Source organism: Nansenia antarctica (assembly GCF_963989245.1).
Source record: "Nansenia antarctica genome assembly, chromosome: 5".
In the NCBI taxonomy this organism is placed as follows: domain Eukaryota; kingdom Metazoa; phylum Chordata; class Actinopteri; order Argentiniformes; family Microstomatidae; genus Nansenia; species Nansenia antarctica.
This window is the reverse complement of record NC_137690.1, coordinates 52,765,673-52,791,429: the sequence shown is the minus strand read 5'-3', so window position 1 is coordinate 52,791,429 and position 25,757 is coordinate 52,765,673. Positions and strand designations below refer to the sequence as shown.

At 44.6% G+C, this 25,757-nt stretch overlaps 1 protein-coding gene across 1 annotated transcript in view; it reads right to left on the bottom strand.

The window, feature by feature from the left end:
• LOC308157001 (sodium bicarbonate cotransporter 3-like) overlaps nt 1-25,757 on the bottom strand; it is a 56,659-nt gene that overhangs the window by 20,375 nt on the left and 10,527 nt on the right. The window contains exons 2-10 of the mRNA XM_080530470.1: nt 16,310-16,391; nt 13,181-13,324; nt 12,631-12,769; nt 11,142-11,302; nt 10,576-10,764; nt 9,011-9,367; nt 4,862-4,977; nt 3,515-3,672; nt 3,299-3,386 (exon numbers count right to left, since the gene is read on the bottom strand). Coding sequence (XP_080386596.1) covers nt 3,299-3,386; nt 3,515-3,672; nt 4,862-4,977; nt 9,011-9,367; nt 10,576-10,764; nt 11,142-11,302; nt 12,631-12,769; nt 13,181-13,324; nt 16,310-16,391 — 1,434 coding nt within the window. The remainder of the gene's footprint in view (nt 1-3,298; nt 3,387-3,514; nt 3,673-4,861; nt 4,978-9,010; nt 9,368-10,575; nt 10,765-11,141; nt 11,303-12,630; nt 12,770-13,180; nt 13,325-16,309; nt 16,392-25,757) is intronic.

Here is a 25,757-nt window from a genome sequence, read left to right as displayed (position 1 = left end):
AAAGAATAAGAGTGGAGGAGGAGTGGCTTTGTATGTGGACAATAACTTGAATTACAAGGTGGTAGAAAGTATGACAACTGTGATTGACAACTTATTAGAATGCATAACAATTGAAATATGTAAAGAAAAAAAAGAAAAATGTAATAATTAGCTGTATATATAGAGCACCAGGCTCTAGTGTTGAAGCATTTAACGACTGGATAGAAAAAATGTTTTCAAAAACTAATCAAAAAGTTATCTTCATCTGTGGTGATTTCAACATTGATCTGCTAAATCCAAACAAGCACAAAATGACGGATGAATTTATTAATACAATGCACAGTATGAGTTTATATCCAAAAAATCACCAGACTCCGCAGAATCACACCCCATTGTGCCACTTTAATCGATAACATATTCACCAATGACATTGAAAACAATACAGTGAGCGGTCTATTAATCAACGATATTAGTGACCACCTACCAGTTTTTACAGTCTATGACTGCAATTACAAGAGAAATCAGCCAGATGAAAAACTAAAATACAGACGAGTGAGGACAGAGGTAACCATGAATGCATTAAAGAATGACTTACTAGCACAGCATTGGGAAATTGTATATAAAGAAAATGATACTGACAATGCATATGAATCATTTTTAAGAATATTCACTTCATTATATGAGAAAAACTGTCCATTAAAACAATATAGCAGAAAACAAAAATACACAGACCGACCATGGATCATAAAGGGACTACAAAATGCCTGTAAAAAGAAAAATACACTTTATAGAGAATTCATTAAACAAAGAACTAAAGAGACAGAAAATAAATATAAAAAATAATAAAAATAAGTTAACAAATATTATAAGGGTATGTAGGAAGGAATATTATAGCAAAATATTGAATATTAACAAAAACAATATTAAGGGAATATGGGACATATTAAATAGTATTATTAAAAATGGTTCTAGACAACAGAGTTACCCTCAATATTTTATTGATAACAACATTATAAAGGATAATATGCATGATGTGGTTAATAGCTTTAATGATTTTTTTTGTAAATGTTGGACCAAACCTGGCAGAAAAAATTCCTCATCCATTGTCATCTGAGGATAGGGATGACAACCTTATAGATAGGAACCCTAGCTCAATGTTCCTTACACCAGTAGAAGAATAGGAAATAATAGATATTGTTAATAAATGCAAATACAAAACATCTAGTGATTGCAATGAAATTGATATGAAAATTGTGAAAAAGGTAATTGAGGGGATTTCAGAACCACTGACATATATCTGTAACTTATCGTTCCAAACCAGTACATTTCCTAACAAAATGAAAATAGCTAAAGTTGTACCGCTGTATAAAACTGGGGATAGACACCACTTCGCAAATTACAGGCCTATTTCTTTACTTCCACAATTCTCCAAAATTCTAGAAAAACTATTCAATAACAGATTAGACAAATTCATAGATAAACATAAATTACTTTCTGACAGTCAATACGGATTCAGATCAAACAGTTCAACATCACTGGCATTAATTGAATCAATCGAGGGAATTACAAACGCTATAGACCACAAACAGTATGCAGTTGGAGTATTCATTGATCTTAAAAAAGCTTTCGACACAATCAATCACAACATATTAATCAGTAAACTGGAACGGTATGGGATCAGGGGGGGTAGCATTGCACTGGGTGAGAAGTTATTTAAGAGACAGGAAACAATTTGTGAAGTTGGGAGAGTATTCATCGTCATGCTTGGACATTGCTTGTGGCGTCCCCCAAGGGTCAGTATTGGGTCCGAAACTGTTTATTCTTTATATAAATGATATTTGCAAGGTATCAAAAACATTAAAATTAGTACTATTCGCAGATGATACAAATATTTTTTGTTCTGGGGGGAATTTAAAGGAGCTAATGGAGATGATTACTTCAGAAATGTGCAAATTAAAAAGATGGTTTGACATAAACAAATTATCATTAAACCTAAGCAAAACTAACTACAAGTTATTTGGTAATTATAAAATGAATACTCAAGTACAGATACAGGTAGATGGTGTGGACATTGAAAGAGTTCATGAAATTAAGTTTCTTGGTGTGATAATTGATGATAGAATAAGCTGGTCATCTCATATAAAAAATGTCCGAAATAAACTGTCAAGAAGCATTTCAGTACTGAGTAAGGCAAGACACGTTCTGGACCATAAATCACTCCACACTCTCTACTGTTCACTGCTTTTACCATATTTAAATTATTGTGCGGAGGTTTGGGGCAACACTTATAAATGTAGACTACAATCACTATTAATATTGCAAAAAAGAGCCATAAGGTTAATTCATAATTCCGGTTATAGAGATCACACAAATTCATTATTCTTAAAATCAAAAACATTAAAATTCACGGATCTGGTCCACCTTCTAACAGCACTAATAATGTATAAAGCAAATAACAACCTACTCCCTAGGAATATTCAAAAATTGTTTTTTGATAGAGATGGGAGTTATAATTTGAGGGGGGAGTTAAATTTAAAACATATTTATGTACGTACAACGTTAAAACGTTTTTGTATTTCTATATGTGGAGTGAAGCTGTGGAACGGATTGAGTGTGGAGCTAAAGCGGTGTCCAAGCATGACCCAGTTCAAAAAGCGGTTTAAAAAAATGGTTTTCACCAGGTACGAGGAGGAAGAAGGGCTTTGATAGTTGTTGTTTTCACAGATTATTTGTTTATCTACATGATCTGTTTTCTATTGTTGGTCAATATGTAAATATGTAAATAAATGTGATTTAATTCAAAATATATACCGGTATATTATATTTATATTGAAGTCAACTGCTGTTTATTAATGATTAATCTCTGTTTATTGGAGAAGGGGTAGGATTAAATAAGCTTATGCTTCTTCCTACTCCTTTTCGGACATGTGAAGTAAATAGTGTTTTTTGTTTTGTTTAGTTTTTTCTTGTTTTTGTTTTGTTTTGTTCTTGTTTTTGTTTTGTCTTTTGTTGTTATAACTATTTCTCTCTGCACATGTTCGAAATAAATGCTTTCATTCATTCATTCATTCATAGTGCTGCATTTTGACATTCTTATCGCATTTCCCCCCGTTGAACTGTATAGCGGCACTTATTAAAGTGAAGTGCTCTTATGACACTTAACTCCTCCTACTGTCCTGGCTCGCTCCAGGTCTGTTGTGTATAATGGAGAAGCGTTTCTGAAACAGCAGGTTCCACATACAGTACAGCAGGTTCCACATACAGTACAGGAGGTTCCGCATACAGCAGGTTCCATATACAGCAGGTTCCACATTCTTACCTCGTCCGTCATCAGCGTGGCCATGGAGCGTCCTATCTCATGGTACTGAGGGCCTTTACCATGGGGGCCCAGCAGCAGGAACAGGAACCTGCATCATCATGCATCACACCCAATGGAAGACATGTGAATACAGGAAATACATTGAGGTCATCTTCACTGAGAATAGTTGAATGAAAACACATGCGTGTGCATGTATGTCTTTATGTGTGCGCGCACCTGGTGGGTACAGGGACCTCTGTGAGCCCAGTGATGAGGACTGCGGGGGAAAGGCGTACAAAGGCGATGATGGGCCGCTCCAGGAAGTCCACCTCCCCCACCAGCACATTGGAGGCCTCCGCCCCGGGGGGGATCTTCTTCATGAAGTTCATGTCCACCTGGGGCCCAGAGGAGGGGAGAGGGGCACTGAATTAGAATAACAATAACTGTTACTGTCTAACTGTGACCTAATTACAGGCTTGTCGTTAGGATATCTATCAGGCTTGTAGTGTACCACATTACAAAAGGGGCATTGAATATCTGGCTAGATGCCGAATGCGTTTCGTTGTTTCTGTACTCAACCCAATGACAATTAAAATGAATCTAAAATCTAAATATTTTCACTCAAAAATCTTTATGTTTTATGTTACTTGTCAGCCCATTGTTGATATAGTCTCAAACATAAAACAACAATTTCTATTTCTTTTATATTATTGTTATTATTGTAAATATATTATATATTAAGACCATATCAACAATGGGCTGACAAAAGCCATAAAACAAAAACTATTTTGAGTGAAATGTCCCTGTAGGTTAGAGCTATAGGGCCCATGTTGAGTTACATAGAGGAATGGTAGATACAGTATGGAAGTCAGGACCAAGCTATGAGGGCATCCAGTTCACCTGGACGAGAGCCAATGTACAGTAATGGCATGCTCAACTCAGGGAACTCAGTGCAGGGTTACTCTCTCTCTCTCTCTCGACTAAAACAAACCTTGATCAACTGATCAACTGATCAGACTGATAATATGAGACCATTTCCTCGGCAGACATAAAAGCTGTTTTGTGGCCGATGACAACTTATAGCTACAAGCCCACATAATCATTTCATGCTTGAAAGGCTATGAAGAGGCTATAAAGAATGCTCTTCCCCGAACACTCTTAAATTAAAGCTTATGTACTTTTCTTCAAAACTGCTTCAAGGTTTCAGAAGGGAGGGGTTGGATGGGGGGTTTGGGTGAGAAGCCCATAAGGTGTGTAAAGGCTATGACAATGATGTGCTGTGCTGCGTTTCAAGTGTGGACTTCAAATGTGGACACCAGTGAAAACTGATTGGTGGATGTGGTGGTAATATGCTTTGAAATCCATCTAAGGACGTGCACACTTAAGGAGAGGGATGGAGCATCAGGATGGAGGATGTAGCCTAGGACCCGTACGGGTGGCAGACCTGGGTTCAAATAGTATTTGAAATAATTTCAACTACTTATCTGGGCGTATACACAACATTTGAAAGTCCTTTAAATACTTTTTGACCCCTGGTGTGAGTTGGTACTCTGGGGTTTCCCTTCTCAAGTGCCCAGGGGTTACCTTGCTGAAGTCCACACTGCTGCTCTCTCTACTGACCCCAGCTTTGGAGGGTCTTCGCTCTCCGGCCTTGTTGCTATCCAGGTTACTGGGGACAGAGTGCGGGGACACCAAGGGCCCTGAAAGAAGGATGGTGGATGGGAGGGTGGGGGAGGAGGGGAGAGAAGACAGGGGCAGAGGGTGTCAGCAATGTCAGCTCTCTGGAGGACAGAGGAGGCACACACACCTGGCCGGGGCATCTCCTGGTTCTGCCTGAGATTACAACACCTGTCTTATCTTGTCCCATACATAGACAAGTCTGACAAGTACCCAAGCATCCTGTCCAAATGAGAAGCCTAAAATGTATGAAGAATTGTTGTGGAATCCCTCAGTAATTACTTGGGGGGGAAATGTTTTTCTAAAAACATATGTGATGTTTTCCTAATTTAAAATGCATTGTAAACATATATTTGATACAGAGCTTGAGTTATACAGTCTATACAAAAAAGACAATGACAATACATTCAAATCCATCATACGTACACCTGCAAATAACAAGGGATCAAAAGTCATCCTGCATTAGTCTCCCCACTTCAACAAGCCTCAACACCATGTGAGCCACGCAGAAGACAGGAAACGCCAGCACATGAGGGACGAGGAAATGATCAATCAATCAAATTGGAATCAGATTGATTGGAAATGACCACAGAATGTACATGTATGAACCATAACGCAGAAACCAAACACTCCTCTCTCTGTTAAATGTACCTGCGTGTTTCTACTCTATACAATGCCATCTTAACCATCCCTACAAGAATGATTACTATTGCATTAAATTGAAATAAATATAATTGTTTTTTGTTATTCTCTATTGTCTCTATATATATATATAGCCCCTAGGTGATTCACAATGAATGTGTAGCCCTGCGTTCCTATTTTAGTATTAAAACGTAAACCCAGAACAGGTGCCATTTTGTCCTGTCCTCCGGGTTCCACCTTGACCTGTGCCCGATGGTAACCCCCCCTCCCCTTCTCCAGCCCCCCCCCCTCCAACCTCCACCCATTTCCCCCCCCCCCCCCCAAGCCTCGTGGGGTCTGGGCAGTCACGCCAACTAACAGGAGCCCCATCTCTCACATTCTCCACAAAGCCCCTGGGAGTGATAGGGATTAGCGGACGTTGCATCCGCCCGACACGCTTCATTCAGGAAGATTAAGCCCCGGAATGCCAGTCGGAATGCCAGTCGCTCCATGCCGGCCTTTTAAACAGTGGCGTCACAGATAACAGCTCCCCTTTGGCTGGGGTACTTCCCCGTAATGCACACAGGCAAGCACATTGGATCATCATATCACTACTCAGACCAGGGGCACATAGAACAGAGGGCCTTTTGACGGGCCATCACAGTGTGAATTGCAGTACAATCTTCTCTATGGGCTACGTACACTTACTGAACACTTTATTAGGAACACCTGTGTGTACCTTCTCATTCATTCAGCTGTGGGGAATGTGGTGGTGTGGGGAATGTTTTCTTGGCACACTTTGGGCCCGTTAATACCATTCAACCATCGCTTGAATGCCACCGTCTATTTGAGTATTGTTGCTGTCCATGTGCATCCCTTCATGGACCTCAAATCTCAAAGGAATGTTCCCAACATCTTGTGGACTCAATGCCACAAAGAATTGAACTGTTTCATGAGCAAAGGGAGGCCCTACCCAGTATTAGTATAATGTTCCTAATAATATGTTCGGTGAATGTATACGAGCTGAAATTTTTTTCTGTGGTCATAATGATACATATGTAATACATGTATTATGCATAACAAAAATCCACACAATGGAGTACTGTGCCTTTCTCTCCTACACACGACGCCTTTGGAACTCTCTTCCTGACAATCTAAAGGCTGTTCAGACGCATCTTTAACGGCCTACCCTTCCTCCTAGTTTGTAAAGAGACTGTTTCTTGGCACCCTTTAATATTGCCCTGTGAACCAGCAGTTTCTTTCCCCAACCCTCCAGTTCAGTTCAGTTCAGTTCAGCCCACACACACACACACACACACACACACACACACACACAGATACACATCTATAAATACAGGGCACAAGACTGGTACCGGGAAGAACAAAAAGTCACTGCCAACCAACCACCACCCCCCCCCCAACCCCCCTGCTTATATTTAGCATGTTGTTTCCGCATTAAGACCTCTTACACTATAGTTTGTATGGGGAGATTGTCTTGGAGACATTTGTATGTTTACACTTAGAGAACTGGAGGAGGAGGAGAGACGCCAAACGATGCGACTGGAAAAAGACAAGATGTAGGATGTTTGTGTAAGTCTCCGCTGGTTATATATCCACAACGGGACAGTTGCAGGTCTGCTGGGAAGAGATGCCATGGAATGGTATAAAACCTGTTGCTATAAATAATGGCTACTCCTCTCTTACTCTGTAAACAATACAGATGTGCTTTGTCTTTTATCTACATTTACATTACATCTTAGACATTGAGCAGACACCTTTATCCAAAGCGACTTATAACAAGTACGTTTGTCTACGTAAGTGAATCATCTGAACATCAGTCATGATAAGAAAAACAAATATACGCTACGGCCAGGGGCCAGTGGCAGACACAATGGTAGAACAACAGTAGAGAAACTGTATTATAACTATTGGGCTACAGTCACTTTACACTGTTCTTTTCTTTTCTTATGTGTAACAACACTGAACAATTCCTAGCAACACTTGGCAATACATATTTCTTTCTTTCTGATTCTGGAAGTTGTCTGATTTTCACTCTGATTGAATGCAACAGGCCTTTCATAGGGGTGAGAACATGTTTAGTCCAGGGAAGATACCTTGACATAGTGGCCATTTGACATCATGGCACCAAAAGTAATGGGACGATTAGCTTGACAGATGTCTCTGGTTAGTCACATTATTTGTGCAGGCATGAGAGCTGGCTATGTCTAGTATTGACTCTAGGCTTTGTGTTTACCTTTGGAGTCTGAATATGAGAATAGAATCAATGGGAAACAGAGCTAAAACCTTACACTGTACCTGCTGTCTTTGTTTAAAATGAAAGTCACTTTTGCCTTGTAAGTGTTTTCAATGGAAGTCACTTCTGTGATACTGTTTCCATATCTGTCAACTGTGTGCATGAAATCAATAAAGTCAAAGTTGTACCCCTGTTTTGTTTTGTTCACCGGGTGACTCAAACAGGCCTTAAATAAGGTTGGGAGCGGAATGTTCAGCCCAGTCGACATTGTATAGTACAGCCGTTACACGGCTTCCTCTTAGGAAGTGAGTGGAGGAGGAGGAGGGGCTGGAATGAAACATGGGAAGTGTCACAGGACGTTGCCATAGTAACACAATACGGTACAGCACATATGGGTAGAGAGCCATGCCAAGACACACACAGACACACACACACACACACAGTACACAGTACACACACTGTACAGGGCGGGGGGGGGGGGTGTAGGGGTTACCAGAGTAAGGTGGAGGGTAGAGAAAAGGGGGAGGGGGTGAGGATGGTTGAGGATGGACAGAGAGAGAGAGAGAGTGTGTCAACCATACCGTCTAGGGATGGGTGGGGTGAGATACGAGAGGGAGGGAAAAAGCGCTGATAGAATAGATGAGACAGACATGAGGGTGGAGGAACGGTAGAGTGGCAGGATGAGTGGAGCGGATGCTGTGTGAGGAAGGGAGGGAGGGTGGAAGGAGGGAGGGTGGAAGGGAGAAGGGGAAGGAGGGAGAGATGTCACTGTGGGATAGACTGACAGAAAGAGGACAGGAGGGGGGGTCGAGTGAGAGGGGGGAGGGAGGTATGGAGGAAGGGAGTGAGGTAGTGTAGAGAGAGAGAGAGAGGTTAGGACGGATGAAGGGAGGGAGGAAGGGGAGAGAGCACTGAGGATAGAGTGAGGGAAAGAGGAAGAGAGGAGATGTGGTGAGAGAGGGGAGGGACGTATGGAGGGAGGGAGGTACTGGAGAGAGAGAGAGGTTAGGATGGATGGAGGACGGACGAAGGGAGGGGAAGGGAGGTGGGCGCAGCCAGCATGCCGGTGCTAGTGTTCTCTGTTCAAGCCGTGACTCACACTGGCAGGCTACACAGATATTTGCCTTCTGAGGGCAGCAGATGGTGCAGCGCTGGGCTCTGTGGCGCCGGCGCCGAGGGACGCTGCTGCTCCTTCTGCCGCCGCGGGGCGCCGAGGTCCGCCTTGTCATCCTCCGTAGCGGGGGGCGGAGCCTCCTCGTCGCCGTCCTCCTCGGGGGGCGACACCACCACCTCCGGGATGCCCTGGGGGCCGAGGCCGGGGACAGGAGGGGTCTGGGTGCGCCGGGGGGAGGGCGGCGTGTTCTGAGGGGTGGTGAGGGGCGAGGGCCCGGACGCCGCGTGGTGGTGGGACAACCCGGAGGAGGAGGGGAGGAGGTGGTTGAGGAGGACCGACCCCCAGGACTCGCGCCTCTGGGACAGGTTGGAGACCGACAGGCCCGGCTTCAGGAGGGAGAGGTGGGAAGAGGACAGGCCCTCCCCTAACAGTAGGAAGAGACAGACAATGACAAAAAAGAAGGGAAGGAGGGAGGGGGGGAGAGAGAGAGAGAGAGAGAGAGAGAGAGAGAGAGAGAGAGAGAGAGAGAGAAGAAAGGAAAAGGAGGACAAGGAGAAAAAGGGGGGATGGAAACAGGAGAATCATGAGGGAACGCTTAATTATCAAGGAGATGGGTTTAGGGACACGGCAGGGAGAGAGAGTGGGTGGTGGCAAGTTAGAAAGAGAGAGAGAGAGAGAGAGAGAGAGAGGTGCTTGCAGGGAAAGGTGAGCTAGGGGGCAAGGTTGTGTGCAGGAGACACACAGGGGCACGAGACACACAACGCGGTTGGGTAACGTGGTTGGGTGGGAAGTAAAAGGGCGTGTCCACACCGGCCAATCGGCTTTTCCACTCGTCAAAAAGCCACCAATCACCAATCACACACAGACCGAGGGAGAGCACTATGTACGTACGTATATAGAGAGAGCCTTGCAATCCATGCAGGAGAGAGAGGGGTGAGTACCGTGTCAGGGCACTATACATACATATACTGTATATATACACACGTTTACACACATATATCTAACCAGAAATACATCAGCCGTATTATCATATCTGTCTAGTTATGCACAGGAATACATAGTACACACTGTGTCAAAACGTTGTGTCAGAATGATTACACACACACACACACACACACACACACACACGCACACACACATTCCTTACACACAACGCAACACATGAAACACCTGTGTCTCCTCTGGACAGAGACCACAGCCACTCTGGCAACTTGAGGTACAATAATAGCCCAACCATACTTGAACAAATGAACACTCACTCACACACACTCTCTCACACACACACACACACACACTCACACACGCACACACGCTCAGATCAAGGTCATGCTCAGTCAATAACACACCCATGTATTTGCGCTTGTTATTTCAGCATTCCCTCCCAAAACCCTTCCAACACGGAGAAGACAGAAGCCGTCGTTAAATCAGACGCCAAGACGTGAGCCAGCCGTGCTAGCCATGCTAGCGTCATCGACCCCCAGATATCTCTCCCATGGTCGGGGGGGAGGAGCTTGGAGGTCAGCTCAAAGCTACCCAACTACTCACTTCTACGCCCCCTTCTGACCTCCCCCCCCTTTGTCGAAGGTTGAGGGGAAAAGAAATGCGAGTGCGGGGGCGCGGGCGCGGGCTCACCGTTTCTGTCAAGCAAGAGCGGGTCAGAATGTTTCTTGCCTATGTCGGCGATGGAGCGCACCAGAGGGATGCGGTTGCTGAGCTTTCTCTCGTTCTGGTGGTGGTGTCTCTTCAGCATGGCCTCCCGCACGTTCTCACGCATCTCCTCCTCCAGCTGGCCCGACGCCACCATGCTGTCAATCAGCATGTCTGGGGTACACACACACACACACACACACACACACACACACGCACGCACACACAAGCATACACACACGCGCACACACACACATGCATACAAGCATACACACACACGGTCAGACACAGGAAGTATACACTGACACACCAACATACATTAACAGTTTAACACAGTTGTATTCCATTTCAGTTATCATACAGTCACTTTGCATGGTGTCATGGCAAAATCTGTGATGCATCCAAAACACTAAAAACGATCATTATTATTTTGGTATGCTATCGTATTTATGTTGGAGGTTCACAACTCTTGAATAAGCACATGCTATACTGTACATGCATGCTTATACTGTATGTGCATGTGTATAGTGTAAACACAACCACACACGTACCTGCTATGTCCTCGATACTGTTGGCCCTCATGTCCAGCATGACAGTGCCATTGAGGATGCAGCTGCGCAGCTCAAACAGGCTGTGTAAGGACAAGGTGGCCACGTAGGGCTTACTCCAACGCTCCCCACCATCCTCCACGTCCTCCTCAAACTTCAGCCACCTGGACACACACACACAATCGCACGCACACGACTGGGTTAAATCCTGCATGTCCAAAGACTACTATAAAGCCTAAAAAAAGGTTCCCCAGACACATCTCTCATGTAGACATGTCCATCAACAGAGGAGGCGGGGCGCTTGGTGGCGTAGCCAACACCAAGCCATGTAATCGCAGGGTCCCCGGGTTCGATTCCGGACGTCGACATATCCTGCATGTCACTTCTCCTCTCTCTCACCCATCCTTCCTGTCAATCTCTACTGTCTCCATCCCATTAAAGCAGAAATGCCCAAAGAACATCACTAAAAAACAAAGACAGAGTAGGCTATCATCCTACTCAGTGTTGAGAGAGAGAGAGAGAGAGAGAGAGAGAGAGAGAGAGAGAGAGAGAGAGAGAGAGAGAGAGAGAGAGAGACACAGAAGTACAGTGCACGACTAAACAATCTTGCCTTGAACTTTTCCTTTTTTACAAGGTAACTCTGAACTTTATAAGACTTACGGGTCGTTAACCGCTACCCGCGCATCCAGACATAAAAACACAGAGCATTTTTTAAAAGAGCTGTAAAATGTCACGCTGTGCGTGTCTGTCTGGGCCACTGGGCAGAGGCTGACGTTATCTAGGACGAGGAGGAGGAGGAGGAGGAGGAGGAGGAGGACGATGGGGATGCTGATGGAGAAGATGACTGAGAGAGGTTGTCTCGAGTCACAGTGACTCACACACAGACCTGCAGCAAGCCACAGATCACTGTTCTCTATGGGCTGTCACCCAGGATGATGGCGCGCACAGACACGCACGCACAGACACACACACGCACAGACACACACGCACAGACAAAGACACATACAGTACACACACACACACACACACACGCACACGCACACACGCATACACAGGGCATTTTTATATGATATCATTTTATATGTGCAAGGGGACCTCAGGAGGGTTTAGAGGAAGGGCACAGACTGTGATGCCTGGCATATTAATACGTCATCCTGCCAGCTGACAACATCTCAAGGCCAGGGAAAACAATCAGAGCGTTACTCATCACAACGTCATGGCATTTAACCTCTGACCTCTCTCAAACCCTGTGAGGTGGGGTCCGTAGAAGCAGAATCCATAGAATGCATACAAATTCAGATTCCCTCCCTGGCACCTTGGCTGTATGTGACGGATGCCATTCAGCTGACGCTTTCATCCAAAGCGACTTACAGCGCAGTGGGGGCATCCATTTCAGTATGGATGGTCGAAGCGGGAATCGAACCCACAACCTAAGCGTGGTTAGCGCCGTGCTCTACCGGCTGAGCCACAGAAGGCCACGTGTATGTCTTACCTGGCGGTCTCCTTCCACTCGGTGGCGCCGCCGTGCCTGAAGGACAGCTCGTCCAGCTCGGTGAACAGGTCGTGGGGCGTGTGCTCCAGGTCGTCGTCCTCCGTGCCCAGGATGAACTGGACCCGCTGGGAGGGCGTGTCTATGTGGGGGGGGGGTCAAAGGGCGTTGTTATGGAGATGAGTCGCGCAGTTACGCGCACGGAGACGCACAGGCACACACACACGCACACACAGACACGCACACACAGACACACAGGCACGCACACACAGACACACAGGCACGCACACACATACGCACAGGCACGCAGGCACACTCACACAGGCACACACAGGCACACACAGGCACACACACTCACACAGGCACACACACACACACACCCTTGTATGGAGACAGTCCATTACAGTAAACTACAACATTCCACCTAATCATTCACACACATGCATATACTGTCTGTCTGATGGTGTGTCAGTAACCATGAGAAAACATGACCAGTAGGAGGTATATAAAGGCCACAAAGGGTAAGAAGGGAGAGGAAAGGGGGGGAGGTTACCATAGTTAGGAGACTCCCGCCCGTCCTCCCGCTCCTCCTCCTTCTCCCTTCTCTTGCGGTGGTGTCTGTGGCCTCGGTGGCGGTGCCGGCGCTTGTTGTCCCGGCCCAGAGGGACATGGACCCCCACGTACACCGCACGGTGACCTGGAGCACGCACACGCACACACACACACACATTAGATCAATAGGAATGATACACATTCGAAATTAAACCAACTGGAGTGGAGATTTAAAAGCTCTTGTGTCTCTCTCTCTCTCACACACACACACACACACACACACACACACACACACACAACTGGTCAACGTCACAACTGGTATACTGCCAGCTCAGTCTGAACCAAAGCAGAACAATCTTCCAAAGTAAACATTTATTCAACAAAGACACTTTCAATTAGTTAGTAATCATCATGGAATGTTTGGAAGTTGGAGGATGGTTATAACTAGGGGTGTAACAGATCACGGATAATCCGTGATCCTTACGGATCGCCCCCCAATGTTCGGCACGCATGTGTACCGCGGATCAATTGCAAAATGTAACCAAGTAATAATATTACTTAATATTAGTTAATATCCCTTGTAAATCACAATGTAGAGTTGCTATGAAAAGATAGACGCGACAGTTGCGTGCTTTGTTTTACTCTAAAGCGCAATGATAGGTTGAAAATGGGAAAACAATTCCAGAACAACAAGGCTGCGTTCGTAAATTCGCTCTGGAATCTGATCAGCATTCATGGAACGCCTCGTCCAATCAAATCACTTGGTCCCTTTATGACGTCGGACACAGTGTGCTCTCCGGCGCTCTCAGAGCAAATTTACGAACGCAGCCCAAGTGTATCATGGCGAGTAGAGTAGTGCTGCTAATGTTGGCGACAGAGAAGAACTCGAAATGCCTCCCTCGTCATTTAAATCCCATGTATGGGAGCACTTTGGCTTCTCTGTCAATTATAACAATGACGGACAAAGTGTGGTCGATAAAAAAGTTACGGTGTTTAAGCGTTGTGCAACGTGAAAGTCGTACGAGCATGGCCACACATTTGCCACGACATCACCCTGGTGTGTTGACGGGAGGCACGAAAAAGGCAGCTTGACAACTTCTGATAATGTAGCCAATTTTTTCATACCATGTTTAAAGTAAGGTTTCACTTTATTATTTAGTTAAAAGTGGCATAAAACATGTTTATTTGTCTGCTTTAAAGAGCCCAGTGATTCACTGCTGCAACCAGGTGCCTCCTCCCTCTCTCCTACAGCATCATTTAAGTTGAATGTGTGTTTCTGTTTAATATGTAGCCTAATGTTTCAGTGTAGAATATGTTATGTATATATACACACATATACTGTATATATACATACCAGTTTTGACATCTTGAATGTTGTTGGGTTTTACACAGTAAAAGTGGTGTTTTTACAGAATTCGAAAATTCCTCATCAACATTCAACAATACATTTTTATTTTTATTTTTATGTTTTGTGTTGATCCGAAAAATTATCCGATCCGTGATTCAAAAACCGTGACACAATCCGATCCGTGAGTTAGGTGATCCGTTACACCCCTAGTTATAACTGTCATTCTTTGGCTCTGACCTCCAATCAATTAAATGTCTGTGCCAATAAATACTGACCATTCAATTAGGGCTGGGTATTGGCAAGGACCGCACGATACGATACGCATCATGATACCTGGGTCACAATACCATACTATTGAGACATGGTCACATTTTACACCTGGGCCCAGTATTTAAAAAAGTTTAATCTGGATCAGAATTATAATTTTTTGCTATCCAGGATCAGATCGAGCTGGCTGATTTCCCCTATACTACTCAAGATTTGTTAGATAGATCCGATCCTGGATAGCAAAAAAGAATCTGCTTCATTCTGATCTGAATAAAACATTTTGAAATACTGGGCCCTGGAGATGAGACCTAGGCCCAGCATCGCTATTGCTATTGATCGGCTGATCAGAAATGATTTGATAATGACTTGATAGTGAATTAATGAAAGGGTCTGCTTCTGTTGGATAACACAAGATGAATTCCACTCACAATCGCACCAACAACTGGTGAGGGAACAACAAGTGAGGGAATTTAATTAAATTAAATGAATTTATTTTAAGAACCTTTATAAAGGTTTATAAAAAAAATAATATAATTTGGATGCCAGCAAATGACAAATTGATCAAACCCATCCCTATGAACAACTATCATCCACTTGGCTGGCTGTCACGTACTAGGCCTGGATTATTGAAACAGTATTGTGAAAAATAATATCAAGTTAATATGGTGTATAGATTATAGATTGCACAACTCTACATTCAACAGAATTGTTGGTCAACCATATACTGTATATATATCTATATAGATATATATATATGCCATTTAGCAAAAGCGACTTACACTGCAGCGAGTGCATGCATTTCTCAGTATATATGGTCCCAACGGGAATCGAACCAACAACCTAACAAGTATTTTTAGTGCCACGCTCTACCAACTGAGCCACATTCTCTGTGCTTCATTCTCCAATAGCTCCCGACTCACCTTCACTAGGAAAAACACTGGAAAGTGTTGTCTTTATTTAGCTCAGAAGCTATTCGCTAAGTATAGATAGAGTGTCACAGGTGTTAAAGGGTCCTGTGGAGATTTAACGCCAAGCTCAAAGCTCGCTGTGAGGACGCTCACCCAATTATTTGGCCTGATACTTTTACATGGAAAATCTGTCAATACACACAGCTAATCACCCCGGCTCATCGGCTCATTAGAACCCTGTAAGCGTGCAGAGGATGTTAGTGGTTAAAGGAAATATGGCCGCTGTCTCTTGTGTAGAAGGTCACGTTGTTTTCCGACGCATAGATGGAAATCTGTTTTCGTTATGCAGGAATGCAACATATGGACATTCATGAAATCTTATGATAGACTGAAGGGATAGACTGAATTATAGTGGGAATATCTCTGTGGTGGGGGTGGGGTGGATGAGGGGATGGTGGGGGGGGTGAGGGGAGGGGGGGTTGCCAGGCCCCCCCAGAGAAACAACACAATCAACACCTGTTCTTTCTATTCACAGCACCTCGCTGTATGTGGACAGTACACAGACACACACAGACAGAGACAAAGACATCAGGCAGGCCAGACTTACTCTCCAGCTCCTCCTTCTCATAGTTGGTGTGAGTGGTGGAGCTGGTCTTCCCCAGGTCCACTAAGGCCTCCTCATCCAGACCCTGAAGGGCAGAACACAGAGAGACACAACTGGATGTCACATAACAGGCTCATCAAATCAAGCATTATGATTGGCCCCAGAAGCATTCCAGCCGTTCTGATATCCATGACATCAGCGCAACAACCTCATCACTTTCACTTGCAAAATGTACGCCATAAGGATAATAAACAAAATAATTATAATTAAACATATTTTTCAATAGTGCAATAATTGATTGGCTGCACCTTTGTGCCTATAATGTACATGATATGGCTTGATCTGGGTGATCACAGTCAGGCTGGAGGATGTTAAATCTTACCTACTGACTGTATAGGTCCCAAATGTCTATTTTGTCTGTCTTTATTTTGTATTTTTATCCATTATATTAATTTGAGCCTATTACTCAAATGTCACTTTATTTTGTGGTCTGAGCTGCTGTAACGCCTGAATTTCCCCTCAGGGATCAATTAAGTACCTACCTATCTATCTATCTATCTATCATCGCATCACAGCCGTTCAGAGATCCACGGTATAGTTCACCCTTGGGTGTGTTATCGCTTAAGTGCTACAACCTTAGGTCAAAGCACTTACAAAAACTGACCACACACCCCATAGTCCCAGAGAGGGCACCCAAGGAACAGCTGGAGGGGTGAGAGGGAGGGACCTGTGTCTCTAGGTCTAGGCACTACCAAACTGACCACAAAGCCCATAGCCGCAGAGAGTAAGTGTCGCTCAGTAGTCCTGTCAGCTGTACTTGCCTGAAGGATATAAAAGAGAGCTCTCGCTCTCACACACACAGGGATAGGAGGATAGTAGGATAGGATGACAGAGCTACAACAGAACCATGTGTACCAGTACACACACAGTTCCATAAACAAAGACACACCGCAGCATCGACTGGACTGCCAGCATCATGACATTCAACTATGTGAGGAGGACACGTGTCGAGGTGGACGCGGGTTTCAATAATGTATGTCTGCACTCCTGACTGGCGGCCTGGCTGGCTTTGAAAAACTAGAGGGAGGCTAGGTTCAGAGGTTCAAAGAGAGAGGTGCTGCTAGGTGATTACTGTGTGCCATTTCTCCAGCGTTCTCCTGAAGGGTTTGCACAGTGCTCTCTCTCCCTCCAACTGGATCTAAAAGCAATGGAAACTCCATCACTACTATGCTTTGAAGTGCATGTCAGGGAAGTGCACAAGTGCACATTTCTGGTAAATGGTGGACAATGGGGACACAGCACCTGTATCCTCCCTCCCAGGGGAGGCTGGTGGAGGTAGAAATCGGGAACACGGACTCATTGCAATGTGTGGAATGGAATGAGGAATGGTATCAAACACACAAGCCTCCACTGCTCCATCCTTATGTGGCAATGGCATACCCACATACAAGCACCTTTGGCATAACTTGAAGAAGAGAGGGAGAGGGAGACAGCCAGAGAAAGAGAGAGAGAAAGAGAGACAAACAGCCAGAGAAAGAGAGAGACAGACATAGAGAGAGAGAGGGAGAGAGAGAGAGAGAGAACATGCTGCATGCTGCTAGACATATGCCATCAGGAAGTGAATCACAGATACTTGGTAGTGGTCCAACGTCACACTGAAGCGTGACACACTTTGAAGCAGTTCCCTGGACCTACAAAAGCCCCTCTAAATTAAAAGCATCTGCAAAGCAGTTTCCCCAGGAACATGCAATTACATCCCTGCCTTTGTTTAGTCTTTGTCTGGGACACTGGCCCCATACGAGAGAGAGAGAGAGAGAGAGAGAGAGAGTAGGTTAAGTGCTACAAGGAAATGGAAATGTAATATTTAATTTTATTCAATTAAGTGAATTAGGCCACTGTTATCAATGTCTCGGTGAATAGAAACAGGGAGTGAGTGAGGGAGGGAGCTTTGTGACTGCCAAGGGCTCCTGGTGCTCCTATCATAGATTTATCAGGGGGTATCTCTACACCAGCACAAGGCTGTGTTAGTATCACTGGAATAGTGTAGGGTTTAAAACTTCAATTCAAATGGCATAAGCTAGGACTACATTGGGCCAGTTTCACCGACAAGGCTTAAGCCTAACCCTAGACTAAAAAGCTTCTTCAATGGAGATTTTACATTGAAAGTGTGATTTAGTCCAGGACAAGGGAGGTCTTGTCTGTGAAACCGGCCCTTAGAGTAGACTATAAATAAATAACTTCTCTGACCTCAGTGAAATGTAATAGCCTAACATCATAGGACTGATACTTCGAAGGCATAAGAGGAACCTTTTAGAAAGCATCTGTCTTTAAGATGAGGTCAAGAAACCAAGTCAAGTTATTACTTTTTTTCTTTATTTAAAAAATAAAATATATAGCCTATTCATATTTTTAATCACATGTCCCAGCTGTGACATGAATCTAAAAAAGGTGAACAAACATACACATCATCTTGATCTCAGTCCAATTAAAAGTCATGCTTGTTATCAGCCCCAGACTCTCTGCCTCTGAATGGTGTCGGTCGGTCGGTCGGTCGCGCACGCAGGCGTTGATTAATAATGGCTGCTTCCCAATTAATCTATATCCTGTTCTCTGACGTGTGCACTTCTGCACTCCACCGACAGCATGGATTTAGCATTCTGTGTGAGCATGGGATTGAGGGAGGTCGTTTCTACCACATCTCAGTACATCTACAGTGGTACATCTCAGGTACTGTGGTACATCTCAGGTACAGTGGTGGAGAATTGGGACGCAGCATTCCTCACTGTTCCAACGACCACCCATAGTAGACAGACAGACAGACAGACAGGCAAGCAGGCAAAGACAGACAGACAGACAAACAGACAGACAGGCAGACAGGCAGAGAGACCGTGAGACCGACAGACAGACAGTGAGACAGACAGACAGTGAGACAGGCAGACAGTGAGACAGACAGACAGGCAGGCAGAGAGACCATGAGACAGACAAACAGGCAGATGGACAGACAGTGAGAAAGGCAGGCAGACAAACAGAAAGGCAGACAGTGAGACAAACAGTGAGACAGACAAACAGTGAGACAGACAGGCAGACAGTGAGATAGACCATGAGACAGACAGACAAACAGATAGACAGGCAGACAAGACAGACGGACAGACAGGCAGACAGACAGGCAGACAGACCGTGAGAGCTCCAGCCCAGTCCAGTCCCGCCCCCCTCAGTGCTATTCTATTTCAGCCCAACATGAGGTATTGTGAGGCCAGCAGCAGGCTATTTCGGACCTGCATCCATAGCGGATGCATAAATACCACAGAGTGACACACAGAGCTCTGCCTGATCTGGCCTGCTGTTAGGGAGCCGTGTGTGTTGGCTGGGTTCCGGTGGTGACAGTGGCTCAAAGAGGGAAACTGCAATTCAGTCTTCCCCTGAATTCTGGTCCAGAAGGGTTGCAGAGCAACATTCAAGCCCTCTAGCACCAGAACTATCAGTGTTGTTTTTTTAGGGCATTTCTGCTTTTTATAGGGATAGAGACAGCAGAGATTGACAGGAAGGATGGGTGAGAGAGAGAAGGGATGACATGCAGGACATGTCGACAGCCGGAATCGAACCAGCTGTGAAAATGGAATGCGCCTCAGTGTGCGACACGGCTTACGCACCAGAAATGTCTGCGCCAACTAGAGACGCACAAATCCGGTCCTGAGCGTCCATTCGTCAACTGACTGCAACCATAACAACCATGTGTGTGTGGTCTGGAATTACTTCATGCTTGATACATGACACCAGGAAAATTATTTGCGGGCAGTAGCATTTCAGGTTTAAAAAAAATGTCATTGGTACTCAGTATTGGACGATACTCAAAAGTTCATTAGTCAGGCAATGAAAAAGGCAATGAAAAAGAGGTATCGGTTCATCCCTAGAGAAAACCAATAAAGATATATAAAGCATTTAAGTAGGCTATATAGCTTAATCGTAGGGGTAACACTGCTGCTTGATGGCCTAGTCACTCCCTCTAGGCTAATGTTTCACTACGTAAATATCCCATCAACCCCGGAGAAGCAGCAGAGAGAGACAATGATGGATAGCCTAATAGCTGAGGATGTTGAACACAGTGGAAGGCGAGGAACATGATATCCACAGCGCATCTCTCTGACATCCCAAGTCTCATTTATCCTGACCCCCTCCACTGAACCATGCAGCCCCCCCCTCTTCTACTCACATTCAATTCTGATGGAGAGCACAGATGCTCTCTCTCTCCTTCACCCCGTGTGTGATGATTTGAACGCTTGTTTCTTTTATATCTAAGGTTTATTTTAATGCACACTTTAATTTGGTGTCAGACAAAATTCAAGTGGTGTGGTGTTCATTTAATATGCCTAGTTTCGCCTAGGTGAGAGACACAGGCAGACACACACACGACACACACACACACGACACACACACACACGACACACACACACACACACACACCACTGCAGTACACATAAAGGCAAAGCAGAGGATCAATGGTGAAGGACACGAGAGCTGTCTTAGTGACAAACGAAAGCAGCAGTTCTGAGTGCTGTGCACGTGTGTGCGTACGCCTGCGTGTGTCTGTGTCCCTCACTTAGGCTATGTAAAACTGTAGGCATATTAAATTAAACTAGACTCGCACCAAATTAAAGTGTGAATAAAAACCTTAGATGATGGGAAAAAGAAATAAGCTTGAAACCACATTCAAATCACCATCGTTAGGGAACAGCAATGACTCCATGTGCCCGACTCCCCCAATAATGACATTGAAGGAGATTGTTTTGCCCATACCTACATTATCATAATTCCCTTGTTTCAAATGCCACCTTGGGAAGAGGACGCTGCCTGCTGACATCTCTGAGCTGGTGGATTTACATGATAATGAGCTCCCATGCCCCTCTCAGACAGTGTCTTGATGGGGAATGGTAATCAGAGGGAGAGAGAGGAGCCAGGACATGGATTGCTCTATGGACTGAAGTGGGATTTGAATGACAGCAGGCTCTGGTGGTAGTGGTGGCCCAGTAGTAAGTGAGTTGGATTGGGGATCAGAAGGTCATGAGTTCAAACTTTCCACCTGTGAACACCACCACTAGTGTGCCCTTGAGTAAGGCACTTAGCCCTAAGTTACTAACCCCTGTCCCTTAATAGAAATTCGCTTTGGATAAAAGTGTCTAGTAAATGTTAAAAAATCACATGCCGATGGTAAAAAATGCAAATGGTAAAAAAAAGAAAATCGATTGAAGTGGGATTTGAATCACAGCAGGCCCATTGGTGAAGAGCTAATTCGGCTAGGCTGCCTAGCAGTTAGCGTGTTCGTTATGATGGGCGAGAGGCGTCAAGGTCAATTTATGTTGTCGATATTGTCAATTTGGGAATTTAAATTAGGAATTTAAAGATGTCATGTACTGATTGGCTATAAAAATCTAATTATAGTTGTATTATTATTGTTATATTATATATAATTAAATTAATATTATTTTACATTGTCGTTTATACGTTTCAGTTCCTCTCCTAAACTAAAGAAAAGTAAATGGCCTGTTGTAAGGTAAAAGTAAATTGACCTCTACCCTGCTGTAATCATTCAATACCTTGACCCTTCACCATCATCATCATATGACCAGGATAAGACACTTAAGTTTCAAGACAGCTGTATTCCTAAGCCTCTTAAGAATACTGCCCTCCTCCACAAATCTCTGTTAGCATGTTGGTGTGCATGTGTTTCTGAACGCTTACATGCGTGTTGCTTGCATGCACGTGTGTTCCATGTGTTGTGTTTGTGATTAACACTTAAGGCATGTGCATGTGTTACAGCTGGCGTGTGTGCGTGTGTGTGTGTGTGTCAGAACAATTTCAACACCATGGTTTTTCCTGCATTAAAAAGGCTTAGGCGGCCCGCCTAAGGCTTTTTTCGCCATGCCTAAGCCTTCTAGGAGAAATCGCGCAAGAAAAGCCATGTAAAACTGTTAAAACTGTCCTTGCATGTATTGCTGCAATTCGTCATCCCAGAAGCTGGTGCCTTTTCACATTTGTCTAATTAATTTCTGCGGAGAGGGTAATGTTATGGGTAATATACTAATGTTATCTTTCCAGCTTATTGGCCCTGAACCATAGTTGCGAGCGCACAGGTTACTTTAGACTCATTTAGCCAGGCTCGTAGCTGGTAACGAGTCTTAGCAGTTCAGACCGCTCTGCTGATGAAGGATGCTGTTTTGGGATTTTAACATATTTCACTAGAACAACATGTTTTTTAAATAATTTTGTTTTGTTTTAAAAGAAATCATAATGCATACTTTTCAAGCCTTAAATGATGGCTAGAGCTTTCAGTGAGATGTGTGGCTACTGCGCCAACTGTAATCTCACTGGCTAGCGAACAACTAGCCAGTGACAAACTCATTAGCTGAACTGTGAACACTGCCAACCAACCAGCCAGCTAGCTATGTTATCTGCTTAATGTCAGACAACCATGTTTGTTTAGTGATCATAAAACTTTTTTTGTTGTATATTGAGTGACTTCTACCACCTCCACTTCACCTCCACATCCATCACCGAAGCTTTAATTCGGGCCAGGAAAAACCCTGAACACGCATGATGCAACCAGCCAGAGTCAAGTTCCGGTGGTCTAAAACAAGCCCCCAGGACCAGGTTGGTAATGCCTATAGCGCACAGCTATGGTTGGGATGTAAGAGGGCTGGCCAGGGTGTGTATGTGTGTGTGTGTGTGAGTGTGTATTAGAAGGGCTTAGCTCCGAGCTCAGATCAGCAGGGACACAGATCAGCAGGGACACACCACCAGTAACCAGTAACAAATGACATCAGGAGGGGGTGGGGAGTCTGTATTACCCCTTTTCCACCTTTGAATCCAGGCCCAGCATGCACCCTGCTCCCCCCCCCTGGCCTGTCTGGCATGAGCACACATAACCAAGAGGACATGTCCTCCTGCCCTGTCCTGGAAGAGAGATAGAGGGAGGGGTGTGTGTGTGTGTGTGTGTGTGTGTGTGTGTGTGTGTGTGTGTGTGCGCGTGCCTTTGTGTGTTAAATAATAATAATAATTCTTCCTTTTTCTAGCATTATGACCCGACATTATGGCCCTGACCCGAGCATAGTTTACTTTTTCTTATGATGACTAATGGATAGATGATTCACTTTCTACAAATACATTTGTCTAAGTAAGTCGCTTTGGATAAAGGTGTCTGCTAAATGCCGCAAAATGTAAATGTGAAAGTTTGCCTGTGTGTGTGTGTGTGTGTGTGTGTGTGAGCTTGTGCAGGGGGTCTATTCTGGATCCTCTCGTCAGCCAGGGGGCCTGTGTGTCACCTGAAGCGCCTGAAGTGCAAGGGCAGAGGAATGGCAGGTATGCTTGGAGTCTGACCTGGGGCCGTTCCCAACCTCGCCTGTTCCCCCTGAGGCTGCAGGCAGCAGAGGGAGTGGCCACGGACCCAGTGGAGGGTGGGAAGGGAAAGGTTGCCAACACCCCCCCCACCCCACCCCATTCAAACAAACAAAACCATCAAAGTTATTTCATCCCCCCATATAGTCTCTGTTCCCTAACAGCGCCCCCCCCCTCCCCCCTCACAGCTGCCTGCCTGAGAGCCTGGCACCGTGCCAGCTAGATCACACACACTAATACACACGCTGAAAGAATGACTCATTCTCAGGAACGTCTGGCGGTCACATCTATGCCTATTTGGTTAACAAATCAGATGCCAACTGCCCAGACGTAAAAAACGAAAAGAAAAACGAAAAGAAAAAGGTTATAGCCCGTACCTGCTGACTCCCAATAGACTGATTTGGGGCCTGTAATGGTGGCCGGCCTACTAGTAGGGGTGTAACGGATCACCTAACTCACGGATCGGATCGTGTCACGGTTTTTGAGTCACGGATCGGATCATTTTTCGGATCAACACAAACATTTTTGTTTTTATAAAAACTGCTTTTTCCTTGAATTCTGTAAAAACACCACTTTTACTATGTGACAAAAACCAACAACATTCAAGATGTCAAAACTGGTAATATATATATATATATATATATACATACATATATATATACATATATATATATATATATATATATATATATATATATAATATATATAACATATTCTACACTCAAACATTACATAATTATACTGAAATACACTCAATTTAAATGATAGGAGAGAGGGAGGAGGCGCCTGGTTGCAGCAGTGAATCACTGGGCTCTTTAAAGCAGATGAATAAACATGTTTTATGCCACTTTTAACTAAATAATAAAGTGAACCCTTATTTTGAACATGGTATGAAAAAAATGCCTACATTATCAGAAGTTGTCGAGCTACCTTTTTCGTGCCTCCCGTCATAGTTGACAGAGAAGCCAAAGTGCTCCCATACATGGGATTTAAATGACGAGGGAGGCATTTTGAGTTCTTCTCCGCCGAACAACGTAACATGATACACTTGGGCCGCGTTCGTAAATTCGCTTTGAGAGCGCCGGAGCGCACACTGGGTCCGACGTCATAAAGGGACCAAGTAATTTGATTCCAGAGCGGATTTACGAACGCAAAAAAAAAAAAAACGTTTTTTTTTATTTATTTTTTTAAATTGATCCGCGGTACACACGCGTTCCGAACCGTGGAGGGCGATCCGAACGGATCACGGAATTTCCTACTAGTAGTGACTGCTTTACCCAAGATGAGATTAACAGGATTTGGATGAGGAGTGGTTCTCCTTGGTTCTAAAAACAGAACCACTTTAAACACGACTAACCGTCAACGCTAACTGTGTCTGGCTGGCCGGCCGTCAGCGGTGTCTGTTTCTGTGTGCGCTCATCCCAGAGAAGGCAGCAGTGAATAAATAATTCATACAGACAGTTCTATGAGTGTTTCTGTATGCAGCGGGGAACACAATGCAAGAAGAAGGATGGAATTCAAAGCCGTTAACTGGAAGAAAAGAAAAACTGGAAAAACTGTACTCTGTGTGTGTGGGTCTGTGTATATCGGTGTGTGTGTCTGTGTGTATCAGTGTGTGTGGGTCTGTGTGTATCGGTGTGTGTGTGTGTGTGTGTGTGTGTGTGTGTGTATCGGTATGTGACACCCAACACACCAACAGAAGCAGTATATGAAATGCCACCTCCAAGCATGGGCAAAAATGTAATGTAACACACACTACTTAAACATCCGTACAAAAACTTTTCTCGTGTGTAATGTGCACATAGCCCCACACACAGAGATGCAAATATTATAGACCAAACCATGTCCGCCTTTGCAAACACTTTCCTCTGCTTGTAATGTCTACCTTGCCCCCACAGGTGCAAATATAAACCAAACCACGTCCGCCTGACACTCTGTGTTTGTGGGTGTCGGTGTGTGTGGGTCTGTGTATATCAGTATGTGTGGGTCTGTGTATATCGGTGTGTGTGTGGGTCTGTGTGTATCGGTGTGTGTGTGGGTCTGTGTGTATCGGTGTGTGTGG